The sequence below is a fragment of the Triplophysa dalaica genome, chromosome 4 (assembly GCF_015846415.1).
Source record: "Triplophysa dalaica isolate WHDGS20190420 chromosome 4, ASM1584641v1, whole genome shotgun sequence".
Lineage (NCBI taxonomy): Eukaryota > Metazoa > Chordata > Actinopteri > Cypriniformes > Nemacheilidae > Triplophysa > Triplophysa dalaica.
Window position 1 is genome coordinate 1,695,885 of NC_079545.1, and position 11,027 is coordinate 1,706,911.

General features: G+C 37.6%; 2 protein-coding genes across 5 annotated transcripts; one reads left to right on the top strand and one right to left on the bottom strand.

Moving 5' to 3' along the window:
* Nucleotides 1–7: 7 nt before the first annotated feature.
* cplx4b (complexin 4b) lies at nucleotides 8–1,935 on the top strand. The gene is made up of 3 exons (XM_056747230.1): nucleotides 8–72; nucleotides 340–427; nucleotides 1,717–1,935. Exons 1-3 carry the CDS (start codon nucleotides 8–10, stop codon nucleotides 1,933–1,935), a joined length of 372 nt encoding a protein of 123 aa, XP_056603208.1.
* malt1 (MALT paracaspase 1) lies at nucleotides 1,782–10,424 on the bottom strand. 4 transcript variants are annotated; one of them, XM_056747227.1, is made up of 19 exons: nucleotides 10,326–10,424; nucleotides 9,787–9,979; nucleotides 9,281–9,447; nucleotides 8,218–8,339; nucleotides 7,990–8,137; nucleotides 7,720–7,898; nucleotides 7,447–7,543; nucleotides 6,527–6,601; nucleotides 6,157–6,180; nucleotides 6,044–6,067; nucleotides 5,761–5,964; nucleotides 5,475–5,652; nucleotides 5,323–5,394; nucleotides 4,784–4,911; nucleotides 4,531–4,674; nucleotides 3,919–4,076; nucleotides 2,950–3,075; nucleotides 2,362–2,834; nucleotides 1,782–1,909 (listed from the first exon to the last, which is right to left on the bottom strand). In XM_056747227.1, exons 1-18 carry the CDS (start codon nucleotides 10,333–10,335, stop codon nucleotides 2,367–2,369), a joined length of 2,517 nt encoding a protein of 838 aa, XP_056603205.1. In that variant the 5' UTR covers nucleotides 10,336–10,424; the 3' UTR covers nucleotides 1,782–1,909; nucleotides 2,362–2,366. The 4 variants fall into 4 exon arrangements, with proteins under 4 accessions (XP_056603205.1, XP_056603204.1, XP_056603206.1 ...); XM_056747226.1 differs by lacking the exon at nucleotides 1,782–1,909 and having other exon boundaries at nucleotides 2,117–2,834; XM_056747228.1 differs by lacking the exon at nucleotides 1,782–1,909 and having other exon boundaries at nucleotides 2,117–2,834; nucleotides 10,197–10,338.
* Between the last annotated feature and the right edge of the window lie 603 nt (nucleotides 10,425–11,027).

Consider the following 11,027-nt stretch of genomic DNA (forward strand, 5'->3'; position numbering starts at 1 on the left):
TGGCAAAATGGCTCACGATGGGATGTCTAGAGAGGAATATGAGGAATACCAGAAGCAGGTGGTGGAGGAGAAGTACGTTTGAATTTCATTTCAAAATCCACTAAAATAACATTATAGCACTATAGTAGTGTGTGTGTGTTTAGCAGCTGTGAAATGACTGCTGTCTGATAGAAAACACCTGCCTATAAAACTCTTATTTAACAGGCAGTTAACACAATACTGTGGACACACAGATACATAAGAGTGGATAGGGCCTGATAATGTGCCATGTATTATCATTCTTAATTTCTGATTGTGTATTGTTTTCTATTCGTATATCTGGTTTCTCCTTGGAACAAGGATGGAGAGAGATGCAGAATATCTAACTAAAAAAGCAGAGAGGGCTTGTCTGAGGACGTGTTTAAGAGACAAATACAGACTTCCCAAGGTAAGAGATCACTGTAATGCTTCATTTAGTAACAAATGTCCTTCAAGAGTCTTTAAGCAGCACATGAATAGCATCAGTTGAAGGTTCAGAAAGCAGGTGTGTGCCATTTGCCATTGCGTGAGATCAGCCTTTGGAATGATTTTGCCAAGAGATTAACTCATAAAATAGTGGACTTAGTCTGGATATACATGGCTTACAGTCTCAAGCTCTTGAATGAACTCTAACAGTAAATATCATTTTGATGCTTCGTGATGATTCACGTCTTTTTTAATGAAGATAAATGAATAACTAATGGTATAATACAAGTGATGATGTCAGAGGACAGTGAACAAGAAATCAAACAACAATTGGCTGTAATTAACACTTAGATATGTAAATAAAATATGATACATCACATACTTTGATACTTACATTTATGAAATAACATGAAAGCATAATTAATTTTTTTTTTTCTTTTTATCTTGTTTATTCTTTTCTTTCCTATCACTTTTTTTTCATTTATTTGTTCGTGTGAAGAGTTGTTTCCTTCTTTTTTATTGAATTTTTAGTATTTTGAATGAACTCTTTGACTTTTATTTATATAAATGAGGGCTGTCAAACGATTAATCTCGATTAATCACATCCAGATCACATTACATAATACATGTCTATGTACTGTGGATGTTAATTTTGTGTTTTTAAACACAAAACCATACACATACATGTATATATATATATATATATATATATATTTAGAAAATATTTAGATGTGTTTATGTATATTTATCAATAATTGAAATGATATGGAAACATTTATATAGTTATCTTAAATATATGCGTATATATGTTTATAAATACAAAATTAATATGCACAATACACATATTATGTAAACGCTTACTTTTATTCAGGATGTGATTAAATGTGATTAATCGTTTGGCAGCCCTAATATAAATATAAATATATATGTACTTGCTGTATATACACATTTTATATTCACTAGTTCTTTTTAAGGATTTTGCTGTTGTCGTTTTATTATTAACTTTTTTTATATTGCTATTTAGTTACATTTATTTTTATTTCAATTTTAGTTTTTAATTATGTCAAGTTTTAGTTAAGTAAACGTATCTCAGTTTATTGCATAGACAACATTGTCAAATTAACTGAAGTTTTTCGAAAATCATTTAGGCATATATTTCAATGGATTTCAACTATCAGAATTGTCTTAATGGTTTGAAGAGTAAATGTACTAGTTTTGGCCAAAAAAACAACTGCTAATAGGTTTTGCTGAAGTTTGATTGGTTCTCCTCAGAGTGAACAGGATGACATCACGATCCAGCAGGCTGGAGATGATGTTGATGTGCCGGAGGAGCTGATGAAGATGGTCGATGGAGACGCTCCACAGGAGGAGGAGAAAGAGTCCATCATGCAGAATCTTCAGAACATGGATGTGGATCAGCTGAAGGAAAAAGCTCAGGCCACATTTGTGGAGATGAAATCCAAGGCTGAGGAGAAATGCACCGTTATGTGATGTGTCGAGAATTTCATATTCTGAGAGATGTGGGAAACTCAGGTTTTAATTCATCATCTGGTTTCACCTTATTTTACTTTAAACTATCAAATTACTATCTATTTATTTAATTCAATAAGTAAATGTAAATGTTGAAAGCTTCTCGAGCATGAGTGGCCATTATGACACAGACCGTGACACGTGTTTTATGGATTATTTATTTGAAAAATAAAGGTTATTTATTTTTATAAATGTCTGTCCTCAAATTTTATGTCTGTTACAAGAATGTTTTTTACATTATACGATGAGGTGATACGTTAAAGAATGTATCATTTAACAACAACAACTAAAAGCAATTGTAACAATTAACAAAAATAACGTGGTCCATGTTATTTAAAGCATCAGTTTTCCTTTTTATTGCCAAAAATGGTCGATCTTCAGCCTCACCTACATCAACAGGGATGATTGTAGAACTGCAAACTACTCATGAAATCGTTCTGCATGTCCTCCATGTCTTCAGTGGTCTCGATAGGAATACTCTGCGCGGTCAAAGGTGAACTTGGCACATTCTGGCACATATATCTATGATCCCCATGCATTGGAACGCCCAAGTTGTACCCGTGACCCCCCACAGCCCCGAACTGAGGCTCACAGACGTTGAGGTATGGGTTGGCGGCATGCTGAGGGGAACAGAGGCTCGGGCTGTAGAAGCGGCGGTCACACGCGGGGCTGTGGCTCGGGCTGGTCGAGGGGCTGTGGGGCATCAGACACGTCTGCTGGCAGCTGTTCTTCCTAGCGGGTCGATTCAGATCCAGTTTAGCAGTGAGAGGCTTGCCGATGTTAACGTCCATGTTCCACTCGACCATGTCGTCCAGAGATTTGAACTGGACTTGGAGACAAACCGTGAATGCGAGTTCGTCCTAAGAAACAGGCACAGATGAAGCAGTAATGTTATATTTATTATGAATCAGAATCAGTATCGGAAGAATACACTTTCTTGACTGGTGTAAGAGTTTTGAGGAGGACTGGCGTTACCCTGAGCTTCTGTATTGAGCCGAGACGGGTGTAGAGACAGTGCTGCGGAAGACTGCCTGATAATAAAAAGCTTCCCGTCGCCTCAACAGTCTCCTTATTCATCAGCTTGGGATCGACATCCAGCTCCTTTAATTTGAGATGATAGAGAATGTTAATACACTCTCCTCCTCCATGTTTTGCTGTAGTTTAAATCTTCCATCAAAGCATTATGGAATAGACATTATGATTTAAATGTTTCTTTGCAAAAGAAAAATACATGTAGAAAAAAACATTTATCTACAACATAATTCTTTCATTTCATCCATATTATAGAAATAAAACACTAAAATTGCTGAATATTACAACTGTTATTGTGAATTATGTTATGACAAAAAAATCCTGAAAGCTATGCTATGTATGTCTACTTTATACATGCTATCATTTTTGGCGTGGACAATTCAGTTCAAGTCCTCCATTTAAAAACATATTTTCATTTTGTAATGAGCTGATAACAATCCTAACTCATTTGAAACATTCTGATATTTAAAGTCCCAGTGAAATAAAAAATGACAATTCTTGTTTTTCATGAAATATTGAAGCGCTTATAGTAAATAGAAGTCTTTTTAAAGTTCATGTACCCTCAAAATCTGAAATGCACTTTTGCCCTGAAATAACTATCCATGGCTTGGGCGGAGCATCCGTTAACTCCTCCCCTTCAACTGTCAGTCTGCTGCCTGTTTCATTTTAAAATCAATGCAACAGCTGTTTTTACACAATTCAGTAAATTCAGGGTGAAAAACGCAAGGCATGCCCACTAATTGTCTCCTTTAAAAATCTCTTTTCACTCGGTAACGTGTCAGAATACAGAAGTAACGGGTCACTTTAAGAAGATTGTTAAAATCATGAAACACATCTTTGTTGAGTGACACTAAACTTTCAAAGGACGGTGGATATTTGCTACCATGACTGAAATGATAAAATTAATCTCACCAGCGGGAGGTTAGTTATGTGCGCCTGACACGACAGCATCTCCTCAGGCTTGTTCACAATGCTGGTGTAGATGACCAGCACGTTGGAGAACTCGGCAGCAAAATCCATTTTAATCTGAACGCCACAATCATAATCCAAAACTTTACTCTCTGGGAGTTCTGCGTTAAGACACAAAGGCAAAAAGATGATGCTTATTCGTTAACCCAGAAGAATCGTGTACAGTTTTAAAGCAACAATGTTAGCAAACGTTACAGCTTATGCCTCTTTTGTGGCCCGAACCTGACTTCAACTGCAAAGAATGATTTCGATTATTTCTGATAATAAACAACAGAAATAACAAGTAAATGTTAAAAGTACGTATAGCCACAATCGTTTTGGGTTACCAGCAGAAGAACCGTCTCTTGGCTAAATGAAATGCGACAAAGTTAACCGACCCATTTAACAAATCCTTTATTTTTATACAATTATAATACAATGAAATATGAATGTACATTAACGTTAATAACTAGCCAGACCACTCAACAAACACCGACCCGAAGTTAACCTCGGGCCAGACGCTTGCGTCTGATGAATCTGTCCATTATTCTAACAATGGCAGGTAGTTGATGTTACCGTGTGCTTTAATCCAGAGCAGATCGTGACCCGGGTGGGAATATTCTCCAGGACGGATTGAATCGGCGAGGGACCGTCTCTCTGACAGACTGCTGCGGATCTCCAGAGCCTGTTTACCCTTTGTGGGGTCAAACTGACCCATATCTATTGTGTAACAATTGAGCATAAACAGATGTCGACTCTTGCACTTTTCAGTCAGTCAATCAATTTATGAACCTGGATTTAAAACTAAAAAGCGGTTTGGCTTTCTCACCTTCAGCAACTCTGTCCAGCAGGACAGTTATCTTTTCGTCCTCTAGGAGGCGTCCCTTCAGGAATTTGACAAACACTCCATTGGTGAATCCACTGGAACTCAATTCAAAAGCTTCAGCGTCTTGGCACCTACACAAAAAAACAATTACTAAAGCAGACAATCAGTCCAAAACAATAAAAAAGACATGCATATTCATACTTGAAGGGATAGTTGATTCATAAATAACAATTCTGTCATCAGTTACTCAAGTTGTTCCAAACTTGTAAACATTAAACACAAAGAAAGATATTTGGAAGAAAGTTAGCAACTCACATTTCTGAGGCACCATTGACTCCCATTGGAAGGAAAAATGAAAAAGGAACTCTATTCTAATTTCCTATGGTAGTCAATGGAGCTTTACAACTAACGTTCTTCCAAACTCCTTTCTTTGTGTTCAACCGAATCCCCCCAAAAATGATACAGGTCAGGAATCACTAGAGATGAATAAATGATGACAGAATTTGTGGGTCAACTGTCCCTTTAAAGAAACTGTTACTCACGTTGCATATCCAAACACAATGTTGGCAGTGACCTTGAGCATGACGTTTGGCATGACGTCATCATGAAAATTTCTGAAACGATAAATGATGCTTGTTTTTAGCCAGATTCCAGCACCTGACCGGTAACTGATTCCATATGAGTTGCATTTGACCTTTTCCTGCACATGTCCAGGAGGAAAACGTTGAGTCCGGTTTCTTTCTCCTGCATCAGTTTCAGGATGCTCTGGACGCAGAGGCAGTTGGAAGAATGGTACGGATTGGGGGCGTCCACAGGCACCATGAAACTGTGCCCGAAGTTTTCGTAACCATGTCCGGCGTAATACAACAGACCTAAAGAGAAGGAATTGACGGACTCACTTCATTCCGGTTCACTCCAAAATACCATTTTCATTCCCTTGAAAGAACGTTTTCTGTGATGCTGCTTTAAAACTACAGTACCATAGACTCCTTTATGAAGCAGAGACAGGAACTCCTCCACAGCGTTCCTCATCTCAGACTCAGTCAGATCCAGCAGCGACACCACTTTAAAGTTCAGCTGACGCAGGAGATTGGTGAGGTCATACACGTCGACCATCGGAGCCTTCAGCTGTGGATGGTTTCGATATGTGAGGTTACCCATCAGAAGAGCCACTTTGTCCGTAGCTGTTGAGAGAAGCCCCATGTTCACCGAGGAGCCTTCAGACATTTTAGTATACATCAGGAATGCTTCTGATCAACTCACCGTAAGGTTTTTCAAGACTGTAATCTGAGGAAGGAAACCACAATGAGTCGATTGTGCTTTTCGGTATATGAGAGATCTTCAAAAATAGCTACGATGGAAACAGAAGAACTTACACTGGTCGTTGGTCAAAAAATCGTCTGGAAAATCAAAGAGAAAGAAAGTTACTGATGATGTCAGAAAAAGACATTTCATTCTCCCCGTTTAAGAAATGATCCATGTTTGATCGCAATCTCAGAGTACCAACATTTATTCATGCAGACAATTTCCATTAAAGATTGTGACCTTCACCAGATCATTCAGTGAGACTAGTTAAGAGAGAAAGCCAAAGGCATGGAATACAAATCAAGTCCATTCGTCTGCTTAGAACGGCGCTCCAAACCAAAAAAAAACTTCCACCCCATTGTTTTTCTTTCATGCATTCATTGTTCATGCAGACTCAGTTTGAAGTCCCCAGACGTACGAGAGACGTGCTGATTCATCTACCTTCAGAGCATTCCGTCGCTTTTGAGATATGAATCGCTACCTGTGGCTGTTTCATTTCAGAATGGCAAGCACTTTCTTGATGAGGAAACAGAATTTGAGCAGCTTAGCCCCACGTGTTGCTTTTATTTTTCTTAAGAGTTTAAAGGAAGAGCTCACCCAATCCATGAACCTTCTCTGGTCATTTCCTAACCCTCACACCATGCCACTTTTTATTTGAATTTGTTACTTCTGTTGAAACCAAACCAATCGTTTTATTTGGAAAACGCTGCGAAATGTTGAAGCACCGTTACTTTTACATTTATGCATTTGGCAGGCGCTTTTATCCTAAGCGACTTACATTGCATTTTACTAAACATTTCTTTCTGACTATGTGCAACTCATACTGTAGCAACACTAAATTAATTTTTCTTTTATGCCAAAATCATTCTGATATTAAGGAAAGGTAATGTTCCGTGAAGACATTTTGTAAATTTCCTACTGTAATCATATCAAAAGGTTATTTTTGTGTGTCGATGCCGCAAAACCGCGAACAAAAATGGCGGGAGACACGCCTACAAACTTCGCTCGCCCTTGCCGCTCTATAGGAATACCCACTCAAGTTTGGTAAAGCTTTGAATCTCGGGTTCATCAACTATCCACAACATCATTACAGCAGAAAGCAAACAGAGAGCATTAAAATAAACCTGTTTCTTCTTAGCAACGGCCTGCTACAGTGTCTCGAAATTTCAAAAAATTGACCCTTATGACTGGTTTTGTGGTCCAGGGTCACTTGTACACCGGAGATGGCATGAGGGCGAATAAATGAAGAATATTCATATCTGGGTGAACTATCTGTGTAATAAAATCCTCTCAAAAACCAAGATATCTGCCGAGTTACTCTAACCAATAAATAAATATATAGCAGAAAACATCTTTCATACCAATAATAACGTCAACTTCATTGCTCCATGTGCGTTCATCGTTGCAACAGATCTCACAGCGATATCTCCCCTGGTGCTCCGCCTTCAAACACTGAACCTATAGTTAAACAACAAAACAGAGAATTCAATCTTTGTATGTTTTAATAGATCTTGAACAAACAATTCACAGTCATCCATCGAAATATAAAATGTACACACACGTCTCAAAAGCGAGATATAATTCATAATAATTCATTCTCTTCAGTAAAATTTGTATTTATTGTTTCATCTTACATTGTATTTCCTCTTGGTGGCTTTTTTGATTGGCACTCCATTTCTGTACCATTGATATTGTGGTAGGGGTCTGCCAACAGCGCCACACTCCAGAAAGAGCGAATCTCCCACCAGAAGCCTTTGAGCTTGAGGCTGAATGAGAACCCTTGGCCGTCCCTCCGATGGCAGAGATACTAAACCTGAACCAAAACATTTTGATTAAATGCTCCTAAACATACAACAACTCTGTGACACTTCATAGAGAAGTCATGTTGAACAGGAATATTTTACCGTATCTTGGTGGAACATCAAGGACGTCTACTTGGGCCCAGTGACTGAACTCACATGAGTTTCCACAGTTGACTCTACAGATGTAAAACCCAGCGTCTTTCAACTGAACCGGACTGAACACCAGATCAGGGGAGCAGCTATGATGTACCTGTTAGAACCATGATAGCATGACACGAGTGATCGATAGCACGATTGTTTCTCTATTTATACTTATCTATTTCTACACACCTCCTCTGTTTTTCTAAACCATTGGAATTGCACGTGTGAAGAGCCGACAGCGCAACAGCTGAGACGGAGGTTGTGTCCGGCACTGACCGCCACCGACTGCGGGTGGACAAGGATTTGAATACCTGAGGGGACAAAGTCAGATGTAAAATAACAACTTTTATAATCTCTGAAACTGGAGCATGTAAAGAAGTTATTTATCACAAGCCTTGTGATGTCATATCAATCCTTTAGTTATTTCAAATAATATATAGGCCTAAATATTATTTGAAACTTAATGCAAAGTGGAAAATCAATTAAAACTAAACCAAAACTTTAATAAAATAGGGCTGTCAAAAACAGGGCATATTTACATGTTTTTATTTATATTTACCAATCGTATAATTATATATAAAGTTTTTCATATTTATGCATGTGTGTGTGTCCATAAATGCAACATTAATATGCACAGTACACAGACATATTTTCTGTTAACACAAACTTTTATTTTGGATGTGATAAATTGATTGACAGCCCTCATATTTACCAACAATTATAAACCAATTATATTTAATTATATTTATTTACCAATTATATATAAACTATTAGTTTGTTCATTTAATATTTTCCTAAATATAGACAAGTGTGTGTATGTGATTATAAAGACAAAATTGATGTGCACAGCGCACAGACATATATTATGTAAACTTTTGTTCTTGATGCGATTAATCTCAATTAATCGTTTGACAGCCCTATTTTATTTAACTTTTGGTTTAGTTTTAATTTATTTCCACTTTAAAATTACAGTGCCTTTAAAAATTAGATGGATAATCGATTGACAGCCCTAAAATAAACGTCACTCGAAAATGATATATATGTACATAAATCAACATGACTAACGTTTTGGTTTTGGCCATCAATAACATTTTAAATAATAAATATCAGAAATATATATTGATAAAACTGCGATGACACTCAAGTGACTATTTCTAGGTATTTAAATCCATTACACAGAAAAAACATCCTTGACCTACAAAAACCCCCTCTAAAGTACAAGAATATGAAACACGGGAGGGAGTCAGTTTACCTGAAGGTTTCAGACACTGAAGGGCGTCCGTATGACCCATTATCTGTAGAAACCCCATGAGATCACCCAACACACAGCCTTGATCTCCCATGTGCTTGAGCATCACACGGGACGGACTGCCATCCACCTCCAAAACCTTCAGAGAGCACAAGTCCATATCGTCCACACTGTACGGGTGAGACAGGGATACCAAAAAGTGAATTTTAGTCTTAAAATGCTGAAAACAGACGAGCATTTTGTCAACTATGCACTTCATTGAAGGATGCTGTCAGAGGATATGAATGAGTGTTTTGAACCTTACTATAGTAAAATATACAACAGTAATTACTGGGTTTTCAATTGACTATAGTAGATTCCCATAGAACACATATAATTATGTAGTGAAAATCTGATATTTTGACAGCCATGTACTATAGTCAAATGTAGTAAAGATCTATTATAGTATTTACTATAGTAAAGGTTAAAAACTCAAGTATATACTGTAGTTTGTTTTTATGTCTTGTTACCTCATTTTAAATCGCTTGTCATTTTTCACGATCTCCCCCAGTTTTCTCCATCCTCTGTTGTTGGCCTTGTCGAGACTCTCGCAGAGCCTCTTTAACACAGATTCCTTTAATAAGTTTATATTTAGAGAGTTGTCATTCATATCTGACATGATGGGTGACTGACGGGCACCAGCTGACACACTGACAGCTCCACCTGCAACACCATAAAGTCATATCAAGAGTAACATTAAAATACATCTTCTGACGTGAACCGCAAAAAACTGCAACATAAGAGCGACGCGAATGTATCGCTTCATGTTCCGCATTAATAATAAAAGGAATTTAATGATAAATTGAATGCATTTTCATATACGTATATTATGCATTAGGTTTAGTTCATAAAGTTTTCACAAAGTTTAGTGTACAGTTACCCGAAAGTAATGATATCACCAGCACAAACACATAGTACGTCACAACCTGACGTTACCGCAGATCACAATAGGTCGAAATAAAGTACATAAAGCGATATTAATCCTGGCAGATGCTTTAGAAAAACATACGTGTTCGCATCACTTCCTGGTGTTTGACGAAAGGGAAGAGAAAGCGTCTCGTGTCTCCTGCGCTCAAGAAGGTGTGATCGATGTCATGCTACGCCGCGCAGACCGGTCGGTGTGTGACAGCAAATATCGCGAGAGTGATTTGCAACTGTACGCTTTTGAAACGCTCTCGCGATACTCGCTGTCAAACGCTGACCGGTCTGCGCAGCGCACACGAAACCTTACGCTTGGGTTTTAGTCTACTCAAGAGTCTTGATACAAAATATTGAATTTAAAATGTCTGGTTTTACTTAATGTTGATTTACACATATATTTAAGGATACTGTTCCAAAACTATTGCCTCTTGTCTTCAATATTATAAAAATATATATTTTATTATGGTTTATAACCTCTTGTTAGTGTCTGGACAGTGTGTTTCAAACGCGCCAAGTTTGTGTCATTTGGCATCTACACAAGTGTGTGAAGGGAGATGATGAATGTTACTTCATCAAATATTTGTTTACCATAAAGACCACACACGTGCTAAAAGGAAGGAAGGAAGTTTGGTGTTTCTTATGTAACACGCCTTAACCGGTTCTCTTTGCAGATTTTGAGATTAGAAATCAGGACCACATATAAAAAAAAAAGGCACAGAGAAACTTCTCTATTCCTCTCGCCCCACACCACACAATCCCAACCGAAAATAAAACATTACAGGGATAACTC